Here is a 25,958-nt window from a genome sequence, read left to right on the forward strand (position 1 = left end):
AGGAATAGTGCATTTGTACAGGTGGCATAATAGTTTGAATTGAATTATGATGGATCTAAGTTGGGTCTAATTCTTGGCTCCAAAACCCCAAAAGGGATAACCGACGGCTAACTAAATATGACGATCTGGAGATAACCCCAGATCGACTCTACGGACCGAGGCCGACTTTATATTCCCCACACCAAATCGCTCGCCCTGTTCCATTCCACAAAGCTCTTACCAATAACTCCATAGTTTCATAATCCAACACAATGGGAAGTATTGGATCCACCCCCTACACGCACAACAATGGCCACCTGGACTATGACGTCCTCATAATAGGTGCCGGCCTCAGCGGCATCTATACCCTCCACCAAATGAACACATTCGGTCTCCGTGCGAAAGTCCTAGAGGCAGCCTCGGGTCCGGGTGGGACCTGGTTCTGGAATCGATACCCCGGTGCGAGGTAAATACCCATCATACATTGCCTACTAACCTGTGGAAAGAATATGCATCTCAACTAACGCTTGGAATAATATAAAGATTCGACTCCGAATCCTACTCCTACGGCTTCTCCTGGTCACAGGAAGTCCTCGACGAATGGTCCTGGAGCGAGCACTTCGCCGCGCAGCCTGAAACATTGCGATACTGCGAGTTCCTGGTTGACAAATTCAACCTGCGGCCGGGGATGCAGTTCAATACGCGGGTTAAAGCAGCGCATTATCAAGAGGATACGAAATCGTGGCTTCTTACTGATGAGCGGGGCCAGCAGTACTCGAGTCGTTGGCTGGTGACATGTATGGGGATTCTCAACGAGTACACCCTGCCTAATATCCCCGGCGTACACGATTTCGCGGGCCAGGCGATCCACACCGCGCGGTGGCCCCACAGTCCGGTGAGCTTTGAGGGAAAGAGAGTAGGGATTATTGGGACGGGTGCGACGGGGATTCAGACGATTCAAGAGGTTGCGAAGACAGCGGGACATTTGACCGTCTTCCAACGGACACCGAATTGGAGTGCTCCCTTAAACAACGGGCCGATCACTACCGAAGAAATGGAAGAGATCCGGAAACAGTACCCCGAGATCTTTAAAAAGTGTAAGGAGTCTTACTCATGTTTCATCCACAAGAGCAACCCGGCCAGTGTGTTTTCGGTCTCCGAGGAAGAGCGCGAACGGTTCTGGAATGAGCTTTATGAGACGCGCGGATTCCAGAAGTGGTTGTCGAATTATTATGATATCGGTACGGATAAGAGGGCGAATGCGTTGTATTCGGAATTTATTGCGAATAAGATTCGCGAGAGGGTGAAGGATCCTAAGACGGCGGAGTTGCTTATTCCGAGTACGCACCCCCCTCTTACGCTCAGTTAACATATCACGATGGAACCGCGAACTGACAGACCTAGAATGCCATGGCTTCGGCACAAAACGTGTCCCTCTTGAATCCGGGTACTTCGAGTCCTTCAACCGGCCCAATGTCTCTCTTGTCGACGTGAAATCCGACCCCATTGAGCGAATTACAGCCTCCGGTATCAAGACCCGCGATAATGCCTACGACCTCGACATCCTGATCTACGCAACGGGCTTCGATGCCGTAACTGGTGCATTCACAGCGATCGATTTCCAGGGGGTGGGTGGAGTGAAATTGAGCAAGCGATGGAGCGAGGGGCCTCGGACGTTCCTGGGGTTGTTCGTCGAGTCGTTTCCAAATATGCTTATGGTTATGGGGCCGCATCAGATGTTTGGGAATTTTCCGAGGTACGACTTTCTATTGCCATTTAGAGGTACGTAGAGTGCTAATGGGTATGCAGGAGTATTGAGTATGCTAGTCACTGGGTGGCTGAGTTCATCCGGTGGGCGAGCGAGCAGGGCGTATCATCAGCGGAATGCACAAGAGAAAAGGTGGAGGAGTGGACGGAGCATGTGCATGCCTGCGCTGAGGGCCTCCTTGCGAACGAGGTTGACTCGTGGATGACGGGGGTCAACAAGAATTTGGCGCACAAGCAGAAGCGCATTATAGCGAGGTATAATGGGCCTGCGCCGGGCTATAGAGCTCGCGCGGATGATGTTGCGGCACGTGGCTTCGAGGACTTGGTCATCACATAGGTCAGGAAGAGGAAGATACTTAGTATCGTAGTATATGAGTACTTGGGTGTTTGGGATCATATTTATTGCATTATGCATTTAGCTGGGTTTGTAGGCTACGTGAACAAATTTATATCTGGAAAATTACAATCCGCAAACAGATCCTGGAACTGTACCATTGACTCGGGAAACTCTTCGAAGGTCATTTCGCCTGTCCGGGGCACTAGTAGTCTCTCTGCAACACCACTCGTCTGCGCAGTCGCAAAGGGAAAGTAATCCATCCAGTTAAGTCCTTCGAGCAGATTGTTCGCCAAACCGTTTCCGGTCCCAGGTCCAACCGGGACCTCAGTAATAGCAAGCTCCACATTAGGAACAGTTGAAGCGAGACCAACAGGCGCGCTTGGACCTGAATTCGACAAGGAAAGCAGCGCTTCCGCCCCCGCGGCACTTGGCCTGAGACGTTGGAATCCGTCATGGAATATTTGGGCGGTGGGCCACATGGATCTCAGTTGGTCGACAGCCAATGTAAGGATGTCTAGATCCTCGTTCGCGGCGGCCGCGAGACCATCTACGCGACAGGCCTGAAGGAGCGCGATGAACGCCATCCCACAATACCAGCCTGTGATGGCCATGAGGAAGCGTGTTCCGCCTCGAGCGAGTGTGTCCCGTAGGATACGCGCCACACACGATGCAGCGAGGATGGCGGGCGGGTACGCTGCTGAGTTGTGTGGCTGGTAGGGTAGTTTCAGGTGAAGCATGATGATGACGGCGAGATAGGGAAGGTGCATCTGGTGAACGTCGCGGTTGAAAGTTGTGGTGCGGTCTGCGTTGATAGGAAGTTGGAGATGTGGCGGGAGGGACTGGACCCAGGCTATAAGTTCCTGGGCGAGGTGTGTGGGGAAGCGCGTGTTTATAGCAGACGCAGGACGGGTGAGGTATTTTGCTATCCGGCCGATGACGGCGCATAGACGGACCCAATGAATGAAAATCTCCGCTCGTACGCGTGCCCTATGATCTATAAGGGCATCTGGGAAATCGTCGAGCGTGGGTTCCATTATATCACAATCCGCCTCGTCGATGATCGATGGTCTTCCTTGGCAGATCGAAGTGAGTCTTTCCCGCGCGAAGGCTGTCCACCAGATGCGCCGGCGAATGAGATGGGAGCGGTGGTTTGCCGGCTGGTTGTGCTGAGAGGAGGCGGGACCGGGGCCGAGGGAAGGTTGGTGGTGTACTCCGAGCTGCTGGCAATGTCGGACCACGCAGCTGGTCCACCACCAGGACGAATGACGGTGGAGAATAGTCGGTGGGCGCGGGCTCCACCAGTAGAACAGCGAGACAGCCTGCAGCGAGCGCACGACGTTTGGCTCGGCGTCATTGTAGAAGAGATTTCTCGCGCGCTCGTAGTAGGCTGCTGGGCCATCATGGGGAAGTACAGGCGGCTGAATGTGGCTCCCGACAATGGCGAGCGCATTGACGAGTAGCGGTGATTGAGAGAGCTCGTCAATCTCTAGCTGATCGCGGTCGAGAACCGGACACCACGGCGAGCAGTATTCAAGGTATGTTTCGATGAAGCTCTGCTGCAGGTCTGGGCTGGGAAGGTGTGGGACATCTGGCTGTCGCTGAGCAAGTAGGCGCTGCTCTTGGTTGCGTGCGTCGGCCTGGATCTCGAGCTCGTAGTATCGTGATGAGAAATCACGTCGTGTGTCCGTGTCATTAGTCCGGCAGGTTGCAGGGGAACAGCTCAGGTTGCCGCCAGGATGGTCAACAGGGGGGTTGAGGTGCGCATGCGTCAGTTGTGTTGAGTCTTCTGGGAGAGGACTGGGATTGTCAAAGCTCCAGGCCCACTGCGGCTCTGGCAAGGTTACATTCTCATCGGTGGTATCCTTCGCGCTGTCCTCTACAACCGGGTGTGCCTGCTCTATGCTGCCACTATTCAGCGGCGACAGTGGATCACGCGTTCGCCGAGTCCTCCGCTTCGAGGGCCGCGTGCGACATTCTTTGCTGGCAGTCTCACAGTTAGTGCAGGTTCTGAGGCCCTGCCTAGAGCGCACTTGAAGGTCGCATCGGATCTACCACTTAGCCTGGCTTACATGTGGGGAGGTGGGAAAGGAAAGGTACCTTTTTGCTGTGACAAATTATGCAGGCCAGCTCGGCCCGCTTTCGCTTTGGCTGATGGCCGGTAAATTGCAGCCAAGGCGTCGAGGTGACCATGATCGTGTCTCATGCAATCAGTAGATGTTAGGGTAAAATGTTGGGGGCATCGGCAATGAAAAGGTTTCGGCTGTCAGACGTGGGGATGCAGATCCGGGGTGCGGGGTTAACCTCCACGTCAAGATTAAGCCGTGTATTTGGCGTCGCCAAGGCCGGTAAGCAACCGGTATACAACCTCCATCTCGGTTAGCCTAAAATGGAAGGCCTGATTACGACTCCCTGAGCTGGCAAGTAAGTGCGAGGAGGAATGCACCGTCGGAATCGACATCCCTCGTATAAAGTCGAGCCTGCAGCTTATTGCTTTTCCAGACCATATATAGATTACACTCAAAAGATGGCTATTTCAACCGAACAACTAGTCGCCAACGGCCACACGAATGGCCACACAAACGGCACGGCAACTCCGCTAGATTCCAGTTCCACATCAGAGAAACCAGTGCATCCGCGCTCCGTGCCTTTGAACAGCCAGTATGGCTACACTCCGCGCAAACTGCGCATCATAACCATCGGTGCTGGCTTCTCAGGGCTTCTGATGGCCCATAAGATTCAACATCGCTTCAAAGAGCTAGAGGAGTACGTCACGCACACCATCTTTGAGATGAGAAAAGATATCGGGGGCACCTGGTTGGTCAACGACTATCCTGGAGTACAATGTGACGTCCCAGGTGTGTAAACCCTATCTTCCGGCCGAACAGTGCTAACAAAACGACAGCCCACATATACGCCTTTCCCTTTGACCCGAACCCGAACTGGACGAAGTTCTACGCCAGCGGTCCTGAAATTCAGGCGTACATCAAGAACACAGTCGCAAAATGGAATCTCGACCGGGATGTGCAGCTCAACACTCGCGTGGTCGGCGCCCGCTGGAACGAAAATGATGGGGTGTGGAAAGTCACTGTGGAACGCGACGGGGTACAGCGTGATGAGTTCGCAGAGATCCTGATATCGGGACAAGGGGTATTATGCCACCCATCTTGGCCAACGATCCCTGGTCTCCGTCAATTCAAGGGCAAGGTTGTGCACTCGGCGGAGTGGGACCATGGGTTCGATTATTCCCACAAGCGCATTGCGGTCATAGGAAACGGATCCTCGGGAATTCAGATTACGCCGCAGATGGCGAACCTGCCTGGAACAGAGGTCGTGAACTTTGTCCGGGGCGGTGGTTGGATCTACTATCGTATCCCTCCGTCGAGGCATTTGGGCAGGACAACCGACGAGGTGAATCCAACGTACACCGAGGAGGAGAAAACCAGGTTCCAAGACCCGGAGTATCATCACCAGTATCGCAAGGGGATTATTGATCGGACGAACAAAGCTTACAAACTGGTACGTTTTTATTAACTGCACAATGGGCCCTGAAACTGATTTGGCTAGTTCTTGAAAGGCAAAAATAACGAAGAGGCCGTGCGCTTTGGCACTGAGCAGATGGCCGCGAAGCTCAACCATGACCCTGAACTCTGCCGCATCCTCATTCCTAAGTGGGAAGTGGGCTGCAGACGTGTTACTCCAGGCCCGGGATATTTGGAGGCCTTCTCCAAGCCAAACTGCAATCTAACCGATAGCCCTATTACGCACATCAGCGAGAACGCCGTCCACACCGCCGACGGAAATGTATTTGAATGCGACGTTGTTGTATGCGCTACCGGCTTTGATGTCTCGCACCGTCCGCGGTTCCCACTCATTGGGCAGAACGGGGCGAATCTTGCTGAGAAGTGGGCTGATGAGCCAGAGTCGTACCTCTCAGTCGCGACAGCGGGCTTTCCGAACTATTTCATTTTCTCGGGCCCCAACTCACTCGGCGGACACGGATCCCTCGTTGAAGCCCTAAACTGGACCGGGGACTACTTCGTGAAATGGATCAAAAAGATCGCCACAGAGGATATCAAGTCCGTTGTCCCGAGGAAGTCAGCCGAGGAGGCATTTGTGCGGTACGGTGACGAAGTCCACAAGACGATCGTGTGGACCGGCAGCTGCAAGAGTTGGTATAAGCGGAACAAGGCAAATGGACGAGTCACAGCGCTGTTTGGTGGATCGGCGCTGCTCTTTAATCGGCTACTTAGTGAATTGCGTCCCGAGGATTTCGAGATCGAGTATCATAGCGCAAATAATTTCAGGTTCCTCGGTAATGGGTTCTTGGAGTATGAGATGGATCCGGAGCAGGATCTTTCATGGTACGTTGAGCTACCTGAACCACTGAAGCAGTGATTGGCTTGTGAATGATCATTACATTGTGTTTTTTATATCATATACCTATATAGTAATAAACTTTGTATTCGGTTATCCATTTTGAGTTTGGCTGCGCTGAGTTACACATATATTTATATACTCCTGCTTCCATCCTCCTAAGACTACCTTGACAACCTCGCGATATATACCCAAAATGTCTATTCCCGCTACAATGCACGCCTGGCGAAAGCACAAAGGCAACCCTGTCCCAGTACCTACCCCTATCATCACACCTCATTCTTGGTCCTTCCACTCGCTGACGCACTAGGTCTGGGAAGAAGTCCCGGTCCCCTCCGTCCCGCCAACTGGGCTTCTCGTGAAGTTACTCGCATCAGGAGGTAGAGCCTCTCACTCATCTCCCCAACCATACGCAATTCGAGCTAACACCCACCAGTGTGCCACAGCGACCAAGCTCTCCTCGACGTCGAGGACCGCCCGCACTTCAATGACGTGTATATCCTCGTCTGTCGCCTGCTTCCCTATTGTACCCAACCTCAAACTAAACAAAGCAGGGCCACGAAGGATGTGGTGAAATCATTGCAATTGGATCCGAAGTGACAGATAATCGATTTGAAATCGTAAGTCTACGCTCTATGTTCCTGAGTGTCGAAGCCTGTTGACTATAGCAAACGAATATCTCGATTATATCTAGGGCGGGAAAGTCGCTCTCCTCGCCGTCCCTGGCTGTGGCCTTGACACTTGCTCAGAGTGCTCACGCGACCTGTCTCAACTCTGTCCTTCTGGTATGCATCACGGAATTGGACAAGACGGGTTCTATGCGGAGTATGTTGGGATTGATGTTCGGGGCGCAGTGCCGCTACCAGATGGTAACCCAACCATATTCCCTCTCGCTCTACGAAGCACATCTAGAGACCATAACAAAGTCAAATAGATGCTAATAAGAGAGTGATCCAGGCGTACCCCCGGAAGTCGGCGCAATCGCCACCGACGCCGTAACAACCGCCTACCACGGCATAATCCACCGCGCCCAAGTCCAGTCCCACGAATCCGTCTTCTTGTTCGGACTTGGGGGTTTGGGATTTAACGCACTGCAGATCGTGTATAAGCATATCGGGGCGCGTGTTATTGTCTCAGATCTCCGTCCTGAGAAGCTCGCTGCGGCGAAGTCCTTGGGTATTCCCGACTCGGATATCGTGCCTCCCGGCACATCAGTCCCGGTGTATGTGGCTGAAAGGGGAGTGAAGATTGATACAGTCCTTGATTTTGTGGGTAAAAACCAGACATTCGCCGACGCGCAGAAGATCGTCCGACCTGGTGGGAAAGTGCTGTGTATCGGGACGTTGGATCGGGTAAATGAGTTGGATATGAAAAATGGGATTCGGAAGAGACTCAGTTTTGTGTTTTCGTACGGAGGTCAACATCGGGACCTGGTGGATGTCTTGAACCTAATTTCGCAGGGTGTTATCAATCCAAGGGTAAAGACGGGGAGGCTTGAGGAGTTTCCAAGAGTGCTAAGAGAGCTGTGTCAGGGAGAGGTTGAGGATCGGGTTGCGCTGGTGCCTTAGGTTCTAACTGTTTACCGTTGTGATATGATCTAAGCCGAATGCATTCCTTATATATACTTGGGTATTGGTATATTGGTCTGAAGTAGTGGGACTAAAGGTAACTATCCATTGACACTCGCACTCTTTGGCATCCCGATTCCCACCGCTGCAGTTGTTCCAGCGTCGACAGGAAGTATGACTCCCGTCATCCACCGAGCGTGTGGACCAGCCAGGAAGACTACGGCCGTTGCACAGTCCCAGCCGTTTCCCTCTGTTTGTAGGAGACTACGCTTTCGTCGGGCCTCCCGTGCTTCCTCCGACATGCCTCCGCCGTACATCATGGGTGTGAAAAGCATCTATACCTACGGTTAGCAATGCTTTACGAAATGGTCAGACAAATAAAAAGAGGAGGATGGACGAACCCCCGGACAAACACAATTGACCCGAATCCCATCAGGTGCATGATGCGCCGCCATCGCGCGTGTCAGCTGCACGACTGCCCCCTTGCTCGTGGGATACAGCAGATGCGGTGTCCCTCCCCGAAGTCCAGCGACAGAACCCATGTTAACAATACTCCCACGCATGCCACTGTACTCGTCCCGCTCATTCTGCATCATGGCCGGGATCGCATACTTCGACACAAACACCATGCTCGACACATTCACCTCCAGACTCTTCGCCCACTCTTCCATGTCGACGTCAACGGCGGTTCCTGCTGCACCGGAGATACCAACGTTGTTGACCAGGATATCGAGGCGGTTGAATGTGGTTAGGGCGGTGGACACGATGGATTCACAGTCGCCAGGGTTTGTTACGTCTGCTTGCATGGCTGTTGCGTTGCCGTAGACAGACTTCCCTTCCACCAGTGCATCTTCGGCCTGAGCCTTGATCATATTAACTGTCCTCTCCGCCCACTCCAGATTGCGATCCACGCAGAGAACATTACACCCATCACTCGCGAGGAGGATAGCGATCGCGCGCCCGTTTCCGATTCCATCGCCAAGACAGCCGGCACCCGTGACGATGGCGGTTTTGCCTTGTAGTGAGCGCGAGGGAGGTGTTGTTGGGATTGCGATTTTGGTCATCCTGCCCTATTTTTCCCTTGGCTGAGTAACGTCCGATGGTACGTTGGAGTGATATCGGACAGACGTATACATATGTATGCCACTATTGGGTGAAATGCGGGGTATATAATCTTGGAATTAATATGGACCGAAGATATTATTCTCCGGTTATCCTTTTTGATTGAGCCGAGGGATTACTTAGTCTAACGCTGTAACTACCCGGCTTGCACTCAGCTCGGCTATTCATGGTTCGAATTGATCCACACGTAGCGCAGGATATACTATGTATCATGGTCATAACACCAGAGTTTATACAATCTAGGGTTTCTTCCCCCCTTCCGCCGTCCTACCCTTCTCCCAACCCTCCACCCACTGATCCTCAATAATGCGCAACTGCACATCCTGCGTCCTCTTAAAATACCCCTCGGTATAATCATCCATATCTATATCCATAAATCCCTCCTTCGCAACTGATGCCGGGGTAATCATCAGCGAGTGGCCTGGCAAACAATTCCAGATTAGCACAAATATCCCCAACAGTGTTCGGGAATAATGAGAAGATGTACCATTAATAGACCTATCTGTCGCAATCCGCAAAAAACACTTGGCGACGTCTTCCTGCGGTGCGAATTCGACACCCTTACTGATCAGCTCGGCTTCGTAAGTGGGTGATCGGATAGCGGATTTGATGTAGCTGTTCCCTTCTATTAGTCTCACGCTTCCATTTGATTGGCAGCGAAGGAGAAGGGAAAAGGACTGGTGTACCAAGGTGCCACGTAATTAATCCTTATACCCTGCTCCCACGAATTCCGTCGTGCAGTACGCATCAAGCCTCGCAGGGCGTATTTGCTGCAAGTGTATTGCCAATTCGCCTGCGCCTGATCGTCAGTCCTACGCGCCATCACTCCTCAATCTACTTTCTGGTACAGGAAAAGAAGAACAAGACCACGTACTGGTGAGTCAATCCAAGCAACCATACTCCCCGTGATAATAAAACACCGATCCCGTTCCTCGGTATCAGGCTGCTTTCGAAAATAGTGCACGGCCAGTTTCCACGTATACAATGTGCCAGTGAGGTTGACATCGACGATCTTTAAATCTGGCTTCGCTGGTGCGGCGTTGATATCTACCTCCGTCAATATTATGCCTTTCCCTATATACCCCTCGCTGAGCTTACCCGGGAGGTTCTTGGCGAAGGAAGAATGTACGCACCATCCAATGGCCAAAGACTATCCCCACTCGCGCGACTAATCCCCGCATTTGCAATCACAATGTCGCAGCTCTTGCTGGGTGAGTTTGCGATTGCGGCTTCGAAGACGGAGACCTGCTCCTCCCAGGATGTGATGTTGCATTTGACAAATTGCGCATTGCTACAGTCTCGGTCAGGTATTGGCCAGGACCTCGGGGAAGGGAAAAAACTAGAGGGGATAGAATACGTACGGTGCAAGTTCTTGCGCGACTTGTTCTCCGCGTTCGATGTTGACATCGGCGATTGTTACGAAGGCGCTGAAAATTGACGTTAGATTTCCCTATATGAGGGCTTTGAGCCCTTGGGCTGGTGGCTTACCCAGCTGCCGCGAACTGCCGGACAGTCGTCTCGCCCATGCCATTTGCGCCTGGATATTCTGTCAGCTCTATACGCAGCTAACTTCTAACAACAACGTACCGCCAGTCACGATCACACTCTTTCGCTGAAGCTTACTTGGATCCGGAGGGATTGTGCAATCCACCGGTCCAGTATACTGGTATGGAGGTAGTTGGGGCATGGTGTAGGTCACAATGTTAAGTAGTCAATGATTTGGAGAAGTTCTAAGTGTAGAGGATATTTTTCAGTGATTTATGCATTATTCTAGGATCATGTCGACAGTTCCCAGTAACGTGGATTGCGGGGAAATTGCCGAATGTTGAGATTGCCGGCTATCCGCTTTGGGGTAGCCGCTGCTTCACCTCGGATATGGGAATATATACAGCTGTTTAGGACACTTCGACTAATACCCTCACAGACGAGGGAATCGAACTCTCAAATACTGACTCGGCCATGCGACGTCCACTCCCAGCTTCCACGCGACTCGCAGAACCCACTCCGGCTCCCTTAAAAACTGCCTGCCGATTAATAGGACATCAGCAGAGGGCTCGTTCCCTTGCTTTGCATCCGTCACGTCTGCAGCGTCCTTCGCTTCTTGAGATAGCAGCTTGTCGGCTTCAACAAGGTCTCGTGCCTGCTCTGCCTCCGTGATCATGCCAACGGCGCCAATCAGAAGATTCACGCCGGACTGTTTTAACTCCTTTCGAATTCGAGCGGCGATTTTCGTTTGGTAGTCCTTGGTTAGGAACGAGTTGACTGTTTGCATCGGGTGGTTGCCACCACTGCTCACGTCCAGCAGGTCTACGCCAGCTTCCGGGAGAAGTTTAGCCAACCTGATGGTATCCTCCACCGTCCAGGTGCCATACTTTGTGCCAATCTCCGTGGATTCCAGCCATTCGGTTGAGCTAACCCGCAGAAATAATGGCATTCCGGCCGGCATTTCCTTCCTAACCGACTCGATGATCTCCAGTAATAGGCGCGTCCGGTTCTCAAAGCTACCCCCATAGGAATCTGTCCTATGGTTCGACACCGGACTCAAGAACTGGTGGATAAGATATCCATGCGCCGCGTGGATCTCAATTACATCTGCACCCGCCTGCACAGCCCTCTTTGCTGTCTTAGCCCAGTCGCCTACCAACTCCTTGATCTCATCCCCAGTAAGAGCCCGTGGCGGCCAGTAGCCGCCCTCCTCCCGTAGACCGAGGCCATCCCATGTTTGCTCAATCCCCCCAGACGGCCCAACAACATCATCAGGCCAGCCATACTGGTCCTCCCCGGCGCGCAGGCTTGCCTTCCTAAGCTCCGTGCTTCCAGCCACCCACGGCGCTGCGGTACTTGATTTCCTCCCCGCATGCGCTAGCTGAATACCAGCCAGGGCGCCCTGAGATTTCACAAAGTCAAAGACTCGCTTCAGAGCCGGGATCTGCGCATCATCCCAGAGACCAGGGCAATACGGTGAGATTCGGCCGTTTGGCTGGACCCCAGTTGCTTCAACAAATACCAGGGCGGCTCCCTTAAGCGCAAAGTGCCCAAGAGTTGCGATGTGGTAATCTGTTAATGCGCCAATGGAGGGGCCCTCTGGCGCTGTTGAGAATTGACACATAGGAGCCACCGTGATGCGGTTGCGGAGGGTGACATCACGGATTTTGAGCGGGGTGAAGAGTGTAGGAGTTGAGGCATCGATGTTAACAGGGGCCCCTGGGGACTGACGATGCTTGGGAGTGAAATAGCTGACGTTGGGTGCGGGCACGTTGAGCCCTAAGAGGCCAGGGGGTGACACCATCTCTATTTCAGGGCTAGTTGAAGTATTTCAATGCAGGGGCTGGACTTTCGAAGACCAAATTCTACTCCAAGGTTTAACTTCAAGCTTTAAAGAGGTCGAAAATTGTAGCTACTCATGACTTCGCAAGATCGACTGAACAGAGCCTTTTCAATGGCCTGGTGGAAATATGAAAGCTGACGTTTAGCAACTGAACAAATTGGACAATTAGTAAGCATTTATAATCATTTACACAAGATTTAGATATCTTATCTATGCACTGGTGATAATTCGGGGGCTTCATATAGGTGAAACTCTATGGAACATCCTCTGGACAGACCCGTCTTAGACCACAACTGCCGAGGTTCCTCGTTTCAAAGCCGAGCCGTGCCGAAGATATCGAACTAGACTGTAGAACCCTTGAGGATAACCAACACCTACGTTCTGCATTCCGCAAGAACCAAGAGAAATCATGTCGCAAGAGACGTCGCTAAACAAAACGAGAACTTCCGGCACGAAGGGTGAAAGATTGGACAACCTCCTGCAGTTCCTCGAGACGCATCCCATATCTAAGGAAACCCTGGACCATTTCGGTGCCATTCCATGGATCCAAAAGTACTTGACCGACTCAGCCTACAGGGCAATTCCAACATATGGTCGCGTTCGAAAATCAGACAGCAGTGAGGACTACTTGTTCGCCCAAACCATGAACACTCCAACTACAATCCCACACTTCCTTACACTCCAGCGAAAAGATTTCTTTCCGCCGCCTGAAAGTCCGAGAGGGACCATATCGCTCAGCGCAGGCCCGCGGACGACTTCATACCGCGCCCCAGAATATCCAGACTGTATTACGCTCCTTGAGTTAGGGTCTGCCGCGCTGGACGGCCACTATGGAATACTTCATGGTGGGATAGCCGGAGCGATTTTGGACGAGACGCTGGGCCTCACGGCCTCGTTACATCTGGCTCCACGTTCTCAACAGGGACTTTTAGGGTTTACGGCGACTTTGAATGTTACATATCGGGCACCTGTGTTCACTCCGAGTACTGTGGTTGTTCGCAGCTGGGTGGAGGCACGTGAGGGGCGCAAGTGGGTATGCAGGGGGCAGATTGTGGATGCGGATGGAGTTGTTCTGACAGAGGCGGAGGCTTTAATGCTCACTAAAGTCCAGAGATCTACCTTGTAAGAACGCCAATATTGAAATATTTTCATAATACACACCTTTTGGACCCGAAGGATCACTAATCCTAATCCCCGATGCACGTCGGGAAACCCCTGGTAAACTAATACATGAGTGTCTACTACTTATAGCAGCCGTGCCTGAGCTTCTTCGTTATAACAGTACATTTCCGCTTTAGGGCTCGGGTAGGCATCTTCTTGGATGCGAGAAGACACTTGGAAAAAGCCGCTCGATATCGACCACTGAGCATTTTGATGGGTGGAAGTAATGGACGACTTTGTTCCTCAAGTGAACTATGGAGTAATTCCGGCAACTCTCATATAGATCACTAATCCTCGGTCATGACACACAATAATAAAATAATCTTATATGCCTCGGTGGATAAATAATCACTGCGAATACAACACGGTAAATACAACCCAGTTGTCTATATAAATAATATTAAGATGGGTTTACGCCTTTCGAGATTGAAATCAGAACTCTTTTAAACCCTCTATTAATCACTGTATAACAAGATATTACCGCTGCATACCATCAATCCACGCGATAGTCACTCAATCACAATGCCGTCTATGAACTATCAAGTCTTGATTACCGGAGAGCAGGACACTAAGATTGCTCAGAAACGACGAAATATCTATCTTCGACCCTTCCTCCTGTTCTGGCTCAATTCTCTTTTCGCAGAGATCATTTTCTTGGCCGTTGGCGTTTTTATTATGACGGGGACTCGGGACCTTCTTTACAAGGTTTTATGGACTCTGGTCTTCTGTCCATTGGGAATGGGTGGCGCGATGGGAGGTCTTATCAACTGCTTCATTGTCGACCACTACTACGGCAAAAGAGCGGCACATTTCACAGGTATCCTCTCGCTGCTCATACTTAGCAGTTGCAACTATCTATGCTATAATCTCGATCGACATTTCGGTTGGTTTGGGGCGACTGAACATCCCCTGTGGTTTCATTGGCGCTACCCAATGATTTGGCTGGTTGGTTACGTCAATGGACTTCTGTTGTTCACAGATCGAGGTCAGGAGCGATTGGCGAAGCTTGGGCTTTGAATGTCCGATATCGGTGAATGGATGGGAGGGCAGCCCTTGTGTTCCTACGTCTCGAATTAGGCAGCCTTATCAACTACCTACCCGACCATCCTCTTGCCATGTATTCGTTTTTGATGTGCAACATTGGCGGTTGGCAGATGGACTTGGGATGCTGCACACTTATTTTAGCAATTAAAAGTCGGGATTGGGGATCTGATATGCAACTGTGCGTACCGTACATGGCAGCTGGTTACTTTGCAAGATTTGGATGTGTATAGAGTCCTGCTCCTGTCACTGCCGGTGTGCATCTTACGAGGAGTAATATAACGTGCGACATCCACCATTTTTGATCACTAGGAGAGTCTCCGCATTACTAGCACAGTTTTTATTATATGTCAATATATGCGATGTAACAGTTTGTATGCTGGTGTGTTGAAATGTAACTTGCTTTATAGACTCTGCTAAACATTGGGAGAAATATCTCCTGAGAGGCCCGTTTTTGGAGTCCTCGAATAGGTGAGTAAGGCGTCTGGCAGTCTTTAGCAGACGGTTACACCCATATCCTCCGAATATTTCTGGCCTTCATTTGGGTTCACTATCAAGTGCTAATCCATTTTTGCACACGGTAGTATTATCCTAATGAGGAAAACAGTGTTTCGATGAGCAAGGCAGTGAAGTGCCACTGATCATCAGCTACGTTCGACGATCATCAGTTGCCTTTCAGCTGAAAGCCTCCCCGCATCAAGTAATTCGACTGAGAGATAAGCAGCTTGCCACCAACTGTCGCTGAGTTTGTACCCCTCGCAGTGAATATCGTAATATCACCATTACAAGAAGTGTGTAGCGGTACCATAGACCGTGCCTAGAACAAAAAGCCCCGCATTCTGGGATGTTCTCTATCGGAAAACAGGATTGCACAATCGTAGCTTGCTGAAGGAATATAGTCTTGCATAATCTGCCCTGATATGTTATTGGTCCTCACACCTTGCAACCTGTAAGCGCTGCAGCGGATATCAAGGAAGAGCATGCAGGTCTCGAACCTATCTTCTGTGGAGGAATCAACGTCAGCGACTACGCCCCCCACATGTTCATACCGGAGACTTGCATATCGTTCGCCATAGGAACCGCGGACAAACTATTCCCCTCACGGGAGATGCCGATCATCAGCTCCCCACTCTTCACAATATCTGGTTATCTACCAATAAGGTTGTCCACAGTGTCACTTCGGGAAGCGGCTATAGAGGAGTAGTCTCCACTGCGATAACAGCAGGCGAATGTTGGGTTACGTGGTAGTCATTGATTCGTATTTTGCCGTGGCGGGAAAAGTGGGTCGGCATACATGACCTGAAAGGATCCTTTAGTAATAGATATGCAGGTTGTTGCACATAATAGCCGGCTGTCAACCATGGTATGGCGAAGGTACCAGGTCATAGCGTTTGCAGATTGTGGATAACTGAATGTCTAATCCACCAACTCGTAGGAGGGTCCAGCTTTGGTTAGAAAGTGGATAGAGACATCCTTTATCACTGTTGGTCGAACCCACAGTATCTCCAGAATAGAAACGAAGAAACATGATGTGTGAACCTGAATGTGTCGACCTATACTCATCGAGGAAATGATTACTACATCATATCATTCACACTTTGGTCTGGGCTAATGTCTAGATAAGTGTCGATCGGAATACAGTGGAAGGTCTCTAATTTCTATTAGTGTTTCTCCTGTAATTATAAGTCGTAATCATAAGTCGAAGTGTTTATCCCTTAAAAGTTCAAGCACTCGAGATTTTCCAACTAGCTAAGCGACATAACCTAATTCTCTCCACAACGAAAACGATTAGTGGAGCTGGACGAGAAAATAAAGGGCTCCGTCAAACTGCTTGAACACCTTACGTATATACACTAAACCTAGCAAACCATGAGCCACAGTCCCGTGCTTCGAGTCTAGATGGGTCTAGTATGAGTTTCTCTTCTACGAAATCCTGTTTGACAGCTCGTGTCGCTTTACTCAGTACTTTCGTCTAATTGGTAGCGATGTAGTTCTAGTACCACTAGAGTATATTGATTACTACGTGGTATCTGAACTTCAAGGCTTATGGAAGCAGCGTAGCCAAACATTCTAGACGAATATTCTATATATGCCTCGGAAGAAGTTCGATTTGTTTCCTCCAATTGACGACGAATTCATAAGTTGTCGCTATCAAGATGCGCATCCTATCCTCTAGTCAATAATGGGTATTGGTTGACTCCCTGGTTGTGACCAGCCATGTAGCTGCAGGATTGTATGTAAGGATGTCTGTAATGGCAGGTAAAATACAACTAAGCTGAGCGGTGATTTTCCCCGGTTACGTGTGCATCTGTAATGCCCCATCTAGCGGTAGGAAACCGCGCGGGCTTCTGCCGCTGACCAGCTCACGAATCCGCAAGTGGCACTTCGCCACGTAGGATTGAAGCCCCCAATAGGAATACTAGGCACGATGCAGGTCTAGATACAATGAGTACGAACCATGTATCGTCTCCATTGTAAAGGTATATGCTGGGTCAAGATATACGGTCCGCGTAACTGGCTTACACGGCATAAACAGTCGTCATTGTAGGGTTACGTCTATATTTGCAGATCTGTAAGCCCTGGGTGAAAAGAGAGAAGACACACATATTACTGCGGAGTAATAGAATATGTTGATAAATATTCTTCTCATATGATGTGTTTGGTATGAATCTATCGCGGTTGCAGATATCTAGATCGCTGGTGCGAAATCTATGACAACCTCTACGATATACCTGCTCTCAGGCAAGCCAGCCAAACACCGTCACAAATTGAATAGTAGTGAAAAATTACAAATAACGCTGGGCATGCTTCTTCTCCAATTGCATTACGCCAGGCTCTGTTGGGTCAGCCCCAAAGCCTATTCGATCAGAATGTAGTTCGTTCGACGAACTTCCCGCTGCATTCCTACCGTAGAATTTTGTTTCACGAGATATCTCCACCCAACCCATCGGAGCTGTATCGAATTGGCCTTGCCAACTCCTTTCCTAAGGACAATCATCCGGGTAGATCAGCCAAGGTAATGTTTGCTAATGCTGTATATACCTGTTTTTCGGGCTTCTGCTCTACATGTAGAAGGAGAGACGTAAAGAAACGTAGAGAATAAGCAGCTTTGATTGGAGACAAAATTACTTCTTTCTGTGAAGCGATCATCGGGATAGAGCTTGGGCCCTCACTGAGTAGACTATCGCTTGGACGTGAATTTCGCAGACAGTAGTACTTGGTGTCGGTGCCACTGCCACTCGCGTCAGAGGTTTAGATCTACTCCAGTAAGTTGTACGTGCAACGTCTTAACCTAACCAGTACCTAATGTCCTACAGCATTTGTATCTGTCGATCCTCGCAAGTACACACGGGGACTTTTCAATTGGGCAAACTGTGTATACCTGACTATACGTCATACTGAATGCTCTGATCGTCCATCGGTCCACCTGTCCCCCCAACAGAGGCCGATTGCAGGGTTCCCAACGAAATCAAGACTTGCTTTGACCGGACTGTACGATAGCTGGATGGCCAACAGTGAACCCAAAGATCTGCAGTAGTATCTGACGATCGGGAAAGTGTACTTCAGCTGAAGACTTTGTCTGGCACATGAGGGAACGAAATCCGGATTATCTCCATAGTAAGTGCTTCTCCGCAGGAGCATGCCAGGTATAAAGACAGGTCCCGATCCTGGACAAGAGTCCTTCCTCAACAACCACATTTGCACTCAATTTCACTACGATCCTACTCATCTCCCATCCTGTGTATCTAATTCTTTGGAATATTTCTAAGTTTTACGAATCCTACCACCTGAGGGAGAACCTTGCGAATATCTCCTCGATAGGGAAATACCAACATCCACATACAACTTCACAATTCCTGTTCCCGGAGAATAATCCGAAAATAGTACGTCTTATATAAGCCCAATAGCAAGGCCTTCAGCTGACAGGTTAGATATTACAACCATGAAACTTTCACTTGCTGCTTTGGCTATGACCGTAGTGACTGCCCTGGCGCAGCAGGCAGGGACTCAGCAGCCGGGAACAGAGCCTCCGGTGCAGGCCAGTAGCTGCTGCAGTGAGTGTGCTGCTAAGTGCGCGGTTGCTTGGCTTAATGGCCCAGCTGCTTATGCGCTCTGTGTTGGGGTTTGCTGCGGAGCGGGCTGCGGATAATGGCAAACGCTACCGTACACCCCCATATGGCATAGCTCAAGCTATTCCCCAAGGTCAATCAGCCTCGTTCCTCCAGTCGATTCACTTGTTGTCTGTTGCTGCGTGTTGCTGCGTGTGGAACAGTGTACAGGAGATAAGCATATCAACGATCGTTCTCCGATTATGTTTGTACATATGTTCTGAAGTGCCTTTCATTTACGTGGGTTTGAGTCACTGTCATTTATTTCATGCAGTAGATGAATGAACTGGTCACCCGCACTGCTTCCAGCCCACGACTGCATGGTTAGTAGATGATAGCAATTTTTCTCTCTTAAATATTCAGACAATTTGAGAAGGTTACAAATCTAAAAGAAGGATAGGAATCAGCCATTCACCTGATAGATTACTAACCATAGGGCGTAGCTTCTTGTACTGTTTCTTCTATGATATCATACCGCCCTCCTTTCCGGAATGCAATATATTGGTCTGATACGGGGAGATCCAGTGATAGTCTTTGGCGTATTTCTGTACAACCTCGTATGCCGACCTGTGCCGTTCACAGGCTATACACTTGAAACGATACTCGGGCTTCGGTAAAGTGTATATATGGAAATATAGCGCATGCCCAGATTTGCTTTTTCTTAATGAGATCCTCTCTACTGCTGGCTTCTACCTATGTGGTTTAGTGATGTGCCAATGCACAGAATCAAATTCGAAATACAATACACGAGATACAGTTATGCTACTGCAGAAGTTCTCGTGTGAACTTGAACAATCATACAAAATGTCTTGGCTACGCTTTAGAGCCGGCAGAGTCTAGAAGGATATAGAGCAATATCGTGGGATAAAAATGTTGAGGATTTATTCGACAGCTCCGACCCCGTCAATACTGCAATAGTCAATTAAAGTATACCGAAATTCCGAGTACGTGCACTATCTATAAAGTGTAACGACTTGATTAACCTAATTTGATTACTCTGAACAAGTTGAAGTTCTTGCAGAGTAAATCTGGTCGCAGCACAGCCACCGAACTCACGTTCGGGTATCAACGTTCCTTCATTCTCGGCCCTTGGCTAGGGTATGTCCAATTTTTTAAGCTAGAATTGAATTCATCAGACAACGATATCCACATGCAACTCAATACATCAATCAGCAAGTGACTTACATGAAACCTGAGTCAACTCAAAGCTCTCGTCGTTGGTGGGGGTAGGAAGCGAAAGATCCAGCTGGTTATCCGTAGTACGATGCAAAAGCAACTGGCTCTCGGGTTCCAGGAAAGTGTAGACATTGTCGGAAATGTTGTCTATCTGGAAAAGCTGCGCGACATCGGAGGCCTCGCAAATGGCACCCTCAGTTGACCCGCAATGGATGTACTGGTTCGTTACGCCGTTCACGATCGCATATCGGTCCGTCTCTGCCTCAATGAAGAACCATGCCTGAGGATCTCCCTCCTCGAAGATAATTTGCCCAGATGCGTCTTCCAGATAAAGCTCGGTTCCCGCTGACGCGACTGTGTACGTTCCCTCAAGCTCCAGGGCAAGTGCTTGGCTGGAGAGCATTGCCAAGAAACCAATGACGGTAGAGGTCTTCATTGTGACTTGTGTTGGGAGTGTGGAAATTGAAGGTAGAGAGAGGAAGTGGAAATGGAGATTAGAACGAAGAGTTTAGAGATCTGGTTTGGGCAACCCTGCGGGAGGGTCATGTTAAATACATCGTGACAGACAGGCAGGACTCCAAAATAAAGGGCTGCCGTGAGTATAATGTGTCCTGCAAGCCGTGCAGGTCTTGGCACATTGTTGGCAAATTATTGCATTCAATATCGAGACTATTGAATGATCTGCCATAGGTTGGGCCAAAATGGGAATAAGAATGACGCCCCTTGCTGACCAGACCATGGGAAAAGCAATGTATGGCGCAGCTGAAGGAAGAAAAAGTAATTATGAAAGGATTTACCATAACCAAACATTTTCCGTCATGCAAAGTGATGTGGTATGTGCTAGGTGTACTGGTTGTACAGCAGAGAAAGAATGCAAGGCTGGGCTTGAATCAAGGGCGATCGCTGCAAGAACTCCAATAATGCATTAAACTGCGACACATCTATAGATGTTCTCGGTGTCCCAAAAGCAGTCGAACTTGCCTAGTCCAATTATAGTCACTATAAATACAGAAGGATCTCGTAAAAGCCGCATAAGTGGCTGAACAGAAGGCTACTGATTTTGGTTCAGGCCAATACGATCGACGTGATTTTATTTGTTGTTAAAAGCACACCTCCACAGCTCCATTCGGGTTTCTCAAAGGTCAATTCATTTGAACTCGCATCAGGTTGGTTGCGGCTGAAACCACGGTCAGACTTCCTATGTTGGCATTCCTGTGCACCGCGTAAGAATGTCTGCCAGTAGCGGAGGCATGATCACATCACTGACAGGAAGCCGATCAACAGGATGCCATCTTGCATAGGAATTTAGAATACGTGGGTAAATCTCGCGGAGATGCTCAGGTAACCGGCCGCATAACGCCAATTAGTCCATGGAGACGGAGTCTAAGCCTACATGTGAGACTTCAACGAGGGAATGTCGGTCAATGATAGTGGGCGACCGAGGTCCCTGGGAATGTTTAATGGACCCAGCCTCGTAGATCGTCTCATCTCTTGCGGGCGACCAAATCCCTATACTAGATTGGTTGTAATCAAGGCGATAAGCTAATAGTTATACTCATATCGAATGGCCACAGTCCTGGGCTATCCTCGCCTTGGAACTAGGGTTCAGACGACGCGATCTTCTAAAACACACCACAGTATCTCAGAATTACTTCGCCATCGCGGTATCTGAAAGTACTTATGCCTAACTTGACTTTAATATCTGCTGGCGACATATGGTCTCTCATTTCGCAGAAACGCTGGCTCGGTTGTCTTTCGGAATAGCGTCCACCACGAAATCAGATATCTCTACTGAGACGGGTGTACGTTGCAGCGCTAAGTTGTAAATCAGCCGAAATGCCGACATCAGTGTATACTAAGGACCCAGTCAAGATATCGGGTATTTTTGTCTGGGAGGTTACTAACTTCCATCAAAAACCCCTGATTCATAGTCCAAGATATGCGCATGTGAACAACTGTCACCGAAGCGGTTGGTTCCTGCGGTGGCTCCAACTTCCCTCAATGATGCCCTTAATAAGGACCGTATCACCATTCGTATCCAGGTCACGAGCATCCAAGTCCACGTTCGTCACCGGCGGCTCGGGTGACTGTTTTCTCCATCTTGGGGAGCGTCCAGATTCGATGATGCGGTGTGGGAGCTTCCAGGTTGGGAGCATATTACCAATTGCCGGAGTTCTCGCAGAGTGCCACTTGCCTACTACAGGGGTCATATGTTTCCGCCCATCTGGCAACAATGACGGTGATGGTCCTTCTAACAGCCGAGGTCAGCTACGACATGGGACTTTACGGGGGACAGGTGGGAAGCTCTGGCATTGTGATGCGACGGAGGATCAAATAAACCTGCGATGCATCTAAATCGTTAACTCCTCTCTAAGAATCACAAGGTTTACATTACTACAAACATGTAAGTTCGTACGATTTCAGTAGACTATGATGAGAATTCTAGACAGGCATATCATCCAGCCGTTGTGCAAAGAAAGACAGCCCTATCATGAAAAATGGTGACATGATATTGTCATAGGAGAAGCCAACGCTCGTTTGCCAAGGAATAGCCTTGCCTCCATATTCGAAGAGAACAATAGTTGAATTGCATGCCGATAGACCTTTTGAACAAAGTTTCGTTTCATTTTAGGAATGAGATGCGAGACCAATAAACCCTTGGTGATAGGCCAGACTAAGTGCTAGTTCCGCCCTAAAGGAGGCCAATACAACCCATGCACATGCAGCAGTGAGCCTGACAAAAGCAGGGTCCACCCAGATGTATCTGAATCCATGCCTCAGCATTCACAATCCGAGCAGTCCTTTCAATATTACGGGCTAACGAGTGGAATAGTGTTTCCCCGCTCTGAAGATCCCCCAGGAGAGCCGGGGACCGAGGCAGATGCTCACTACGCAGAGTCAATTACGGACGCATGTTTTCCCCACACGAGAACGGTGTAGCCTCCCCAACAGGTTCCTATATGACATCTTGGGGGCAGATCGGTGGGGCGGAAATTCTGGAGTGAGTAAAAGGTGGTGTGGAGGGGCTCGTTATTGTCGATCTCACATGATGTAGCCATCACACATGGTACCGAGCGACCTTGGTCTGACCTAGGATATAAGATAAAGGCTGTGGAGTTCTGGGTCTCTGAACTTGTCTCTTCCATCAGAAAGCAACACGGCCGTAGGATATGGCGACCCAAACGAATACAAAAGGCAATCCCCGGGATTCTATGTTGTCGACCTGGCGCGATGGAGACCGATCGAAATGGACACCCTCCCACTGGCTGCTTGACCTACTGGGCACACGCCTCACCCCAAACGACAGAAACGTGCCCGTCTATTCCAAGGAGGAAAAGATTCCATTCGTGCGTGAATGGAGTGTCCATCTGTGGATTCTGTCACACGCCCTAATTCCTCACCTTCTTCATCAAGCATACATGGCCTATACTGGCCGGACCCTCCACCCGATCGCCGTCTTTTGGTTGTATACAACGACATTCTATGGGACAGGCATCCATCTGATGCAAACAATTCGCCGCCTGGGTTGGACATACGGCTTCTTGGATGGAGACAAGCATCAGCGAGATGACATACCTGATGTTGGAGTGAAAAGGGTTGCAGCGGAACTGCTTTCTGTCCCGACTCTTCGCCTCGCCATGTCCGTCTACCTATCCTATCGACCGCAGGAGCTCCCGCTCTCGCTCAGCTGGGGATGGCTCGCATTGAAAATTGGGCTCTACAGCATCACTGTGGACTTTTGGTTCTATTGGTACCACCGCTTAATGCACTCGGTGCCTTGGTTGTGGAAGTTCCACCGCACGCACCACCTAACGAAACACCCGCACCCGCTGCTCGGCGCTTACGCCGACCACGAGCAGGAGTTTATGGATATACTAGGTATCCCGCTCCTTGCGTACGGCACTATGAAGCTGATGGGATTTCCCATGTCGTTTTACGAATGGTATATCTGCTACCAATATGTGGTCTTCTCCGAGATCATCGGACATAGTGGCCTCCGGATGCATGGCGGCACGCCTTCTACTATCAATTGGTTACTGCAAATGTTTGATGCAGAGTTGGTGATCGAAGACCATGACCTGCATCACCGGTATGGATGGCGAAAGAGCCATAACTATGGCAAGCAGACTCGTGTCTGGGACCGTGTTTTTGGCACTTGTCGTGAGCGAATTGAAGGTCATAAAGATAACATTGACTATGTGAATCGTGTTACGTTTCCACTGTTTTGACCTTTATATTTGACATGGCGGGAAAGGGTGGTGGATGTTATCGTCGCCGTGGAAAGCTGAGAGGTCAACTAGACCGTTCTGTACATATCATATATTTCAGTATAAGTATTATGATCAAGGCTCGTTCAGTGTTTGTGGAAATATAAAACAAACCATGAGATTAATAGCCTCTACTATGCCATACTATTAGTGTCTGGTTCACAATACCTTGACTAAGTCAATACTCTGACAGTAAGAAGCTGCAATATTTGTATCTTTTCTAATTTTTATTGTATCTCATTATTTACACGGTCTAGACCATAAATCATAACGGCTCATGCATCCCCATCGGACATAACAATGTATGGTGGAAATAGTGTATCGTGTCTGGTCTTCACGGTTCGTTATTGGGCTTCCGACTGGCTGATTGGTTCTTAGCGGTCACGGCCGACCTCGGCTCCCCGCATTTTCCTTTTCCGGATCGGATTATTGTTATTCAGGCTCCGCTCCCGTTCGTGCACACCCTTATCTGCTTATCGCGAGAGCTTCATGTGGCGGTTGACGTCCTTGTAGAGCAGGTAACGGAACTTGCCAGGGCCACCGGCATAACAGGCCTGAGGGCAAAAGGCACGCAGCCACATGAAATCACCGGCTTCCACCTCGACCCAGTCCTGATTGAGGCGGTAGACGGCTTTTCCTTCGAGGACATACAGTCCGTGTTCCATGACATGAGTTTCGGCGAAGGGGATAACACCACCCGGTTCAAAGGTGACAATAGTGACATGCATGTCATGACGCAGATCAGTCGGGTCCACAAAACGAGTGGTGGCCCAAGCATTGTTGGTGTTTGGCATGGCCGTAGGCACGATATCCCGTTCATTGAGGAAGAGTGGGTCGGGAGCATCCAGTCCGGCCACGGCTTCATAGGCTTTCCGGATCCAATGGAAACGAGCGGTCGCCACGCCCGTGTTGCGCAGCGTCCATCCGCTTTTCGGCGGCAGATATGCGTATCCCCCCTCCGTCAGTCGGTGCGTCTCGCCGCCCAACGTGATGCTCACTTCGCCTTCCACCACAAAGATCACCCCCTCAGCGCCCTCGTCCAGTTCGGCGCGGTCGCTACCACCCCCTGGTTGCACTTCCATGATGTATTGTGAGAAGGTCTCGGCAAAGCCCGACAATGGACGCGCAATCACCCACAACCGTGTCTGCTCCCAGAAGGGGAGGAAACTCGTCACGATGTCGCTGAATGTGCCTTTCGGGATGACTGCGTAGGCTTCGGTGAACATGGCACGGTCGGTCAGAAGCTGCGTCTGCGGTGGTAACCCGCCGGTTGGTGCATAATAGGCACTGATCTTGTCGTTGCCCATGGTGGATGGTCTTTGGCTGTCAATATGTAAGTGTAGGTATGACAGGCAGCTACTGCAATGTTGGTGGACCTTTTAACTTTAGGTAAATGTCAGACTTCAAAGTAAAGAGAAGTAAAGAAATGCAGGTCCCTTGCATGTTAAATACGCTCTGTGTCCGGCGTTGACCGATCTCGGGTCAGGCCGACGGTCGCAGCCGTGAATGTGGATCACAAAGAGCGGGATTTCTCCGACATTTGGCGGGGAACGTGACTTATCTGCATTCCACCCTGTTATTCTGATTGTTAATGGCTTTTTCATGTATGGTGTTTGCAATTCTCTGTCACTTGGCACAATAGTATATCTTGTTATTGTAATTAGTTGCTAATTCGAAATACGACCTTGAGTGTTACTACTAGTAGCATATTGACAGTCATGGCTCTTT

The 25,958-nt window shown here is 49.9% G+C and overlaps 12 protein-coding genes across 12 annotated transcripts; 6 read left to right on the top strand and 6 right to left on the bottom strand.

Moving 5' to 3' along the window:
• Window positions 1–251: 251 nt before the first annotated feature.
• On the top strand, window positions 252–2,217 carry F9C07_7768 (putative monooxygenase; the record flags this gene model as incomplete). The annotated part of the gene is made up of 4 exons (XM_041291520.2): window positions 252–445; window positions 523–1,319; window positions 1,384–1,735; window positions 1,789–2,217. 4 exons carry the CDS (start codon window positions 252–254, stop codon window positions 2,081–2,083), a joined length of 1,638 nt encoding a protein of 545 aa, XP_041145432.1. The 3' UTR covers window positions 2,084–2,217.
• Window positions 1,946–4,288, bottom strand: F9C07_1481147 (fungal-specific transcription factor domain-containing protein). Its single transcript, XM_071508133.1, has 2 exons — window positions 4,181–4,288; window positions 1,946–4,131 (listed from the first exon to the last, which is right to left on the bottom strand). The coding sequence occupies exons 1-2, from the start codon at window positions 4,271–4,273 to the stop codon at window positions 2,179–2,181; spliced, it is 2,046 nt and encodes a 681-aa protein (XP_071365342.1). The 5' UTR covers window positions 4,274–4,288; the 3' UTR covers window positions 1,946–2,178.
• A 47-nt stretch (window positions 4,289–4,335) lies between these two features.
• On the top strand, window positions 4,336–6,521 carry F9C07_2282783 (putative dimethylaniline monooxygenase). Its single transcript, XM_041291521.2, has 3 exons — window positions 4,336–4,938; window positions 4,986–5,599; window positions 5,648–6,521. Exons 1-3 carry the CDS (start codon window positions 4,521–4,523, stop codon window positions 6,476–6,478), a joined length of 1,863 nt encoding a protein of 620 aa, XP_041145434.2. The 5' UTR covers window positions 4,336–4,520; the 3' UTR covers window positions 6,479–6,521.
• Window positions 6,522–6,547: 26 nt separating this feature from the next.
• F9C07_2282784 (alcohol dehydrogenase) lies at window positions 6,548–8,077 on the top strand. Its single transcript, XM_041285629.2, has 6 exons — window positions 6,548–6,710; window positions 6,768–6,837; window positions 6,894–6,961; window positions 7,012–7,077; window positions 7,152–7,326; window positions 7,415–8,077. The coding sequence occupies exons 1-6, from the start codon at window positions 6,654–6,656 to the stop codon at window positions 8,023–8,025; spliced, it is 1,047 nt and encodes a 348-aa protein (XP_041145435.1). The 5' UTR covers window positions 6,548–6,653; the 3' UTR covers window positions 8,026–8,077.
• F9C07_2282785 (dehydrogenase with different specificitie) lies at window positions 8,078–9,204 on the bottom strand. Its single transcript, XM_071510584.1, has 2 exons — window positions 8,427–9,204; window positions 8,078–8,360 (listed from the first exon to the last, which is right to left on the bottom strand). Exons 1-2 carry the CDS (start codon window positions 9,087–9,089, stop codon window positions 8,127–8,129), a joined length of 897 nt encoding a protein of 298 aa, XP_071365343.1. The 5' UTR covers window positions 9,090–9,204; the 3' UTR covers window positions 8,078–8,126.
• A 15-nt stretch (window positions 9,205–9,219) lies between these two features.
• F9C07_2255881 (short chain dehydrogenase/ reductase) lies at window positions 9,220–10,834 on the bottom strand (the record flags this gene model as incomplete). Its single annotated transcript, XM_071510109.1, has 8 exons — window positions 9,220–9,568; window positions 9,635–9,762; window positions 9,834–9,940; window positions 10,022–10,194; window positions 10,281–10,438; window positions 10,509–10,574; window positions 10,636–10,684; window positions 10,735–10,834. 8 exons carry the CDS (start codon window positions 10,832–10,834, stop codon window positions 9,387–9,389), a joined length of 963 nt encoding a protein of 320 aa, XP_071365344.1. The 3' UTR covers window positions 9,220–9,386.
• Window positions 10,835–11,065: 231 nt separating this feature from the next.
• Window positions 11,066–12,436, bottom strand: F9C07_7774 (putative NADH oxidase; the record flags this gene model as incomplete). The annotated part of the gene is made up of 1 exon (XM_041285620.1): window positions 11,066–12,436. The coding sequence occupies one exon, from the start codon at window positions 12,434–12,436 to the stop codon at window positions 11,066–11,068; it is 1,371 nt and encodes a 456-aa protein (XP_041145437.1).
• A 290-nt stretch (window positions 12,437–12,726) lies between these two features.
• On the top strand, window positions 12,727–14,003 carry F9C07_2154401 (HotDog domain-containing protein). Its single transcript, XM_041285621.2, has one exon. The coding sequence runs from the start codon at window positions 12,885–12,887 to the stop codon at window positions 13,599–13,601; it is 717 nt and encodes a 238-aa protein (XP_041145438.1). The 5' UTR covers window positions 12,727–12,884; the 3' UTR covers window positions 13,602–14,003.
• Window positions 14,004–14,090: 87 nt separating this feature from the next.
• F9C07_1481341 (uncharacterized protein) lies at window positions 14,091–14,797 on the top strand. Its single transcript, XM_041285622.2, has one exon. It carries the CDS (start codon window positions 14,159–14,161, stop codon window positions 14,651–14,653), a length of 495 nt encoding a protein of 164 aa, XP_041145439.1. The 5' UTR covers window positions 14,091–14,158; the 3' UTR covers window positions 14,654–14,797.
• Window positions 14,798–19,645: 4,848 nt separating this feature from the next.
• On the bottom strand, window positions 19,646–20,454 carry F9C07_7776 (uncharacterized protein). Its single transcript, XM_041285630.2, has 2 exons — window positions 19,972–20,454; window positions 19,646–19,903 (listed from the first exon to the last, which is right to left on the bottom strand). The coding sequence occupies exons 1-2, from the start codon at window positions 20,396–20,398 to the stop codon at window positions 19,899–19,901; spliced, it is 432 nt and encodes a 143-aa protein (XP_041145440.2). The 5' UTR covers window positions 20,399–20,454; the 3' UTR covers window positions 19,646–19,898.
• A 2,209-nt stretch (window positions 20,455–22,663) lies between these two features.
• F9C07_1481371 (uncharacterized protein) lies at window positions 22,664–24,328 on the top strand. Its single transcript, XM_041285623.2, has one exon. It carries the CDS (start codon window positions 23,133–23,135, stop codon window positions 24,189–24,191), a length of 1,059 nt encoding a protein of 352 aa, XP_041145441.1. The 5' UTR covers window positions 22,664–23,132; the 3' UTR covers window positions 24,192–24,328.
• Window positions 24,329–24,381: 53 nt separating this feature from the next.
• F9C07_2282790 (RmlC-like cupin domain-containing protein) lies at window positions 24,382–25,687 on the bottom strand. Its single transcript, XM_041285631.2, has one exon. It carries the CDS (start codon window positions 25,535–25,537, stop codon window positions 24,704–24,706), a length of 834 nt encoding a protein of 277 aa, XP_041145442.1. The 5' UTR covers window positions 25,538–25,687; the 3' UTR covers window positions 24,382–24,703.
• Window positions 25,688–25,958: the final 271 nt, after the last annotated feature.

The sequence above is a fragment of the Aspergillus flavus genome, chromosome 3 (genome assembly GCF_009017415.1).
Source record: "Aspergillus flavus chromosome 3, complete sequence".
Lineage (NCBI taxonomy): Eukaryota > Fungi > Ascomycota > Eurotiomycetes > Eurotiales > Aspergillaceae > Aspergillus > Aspergillus flavus.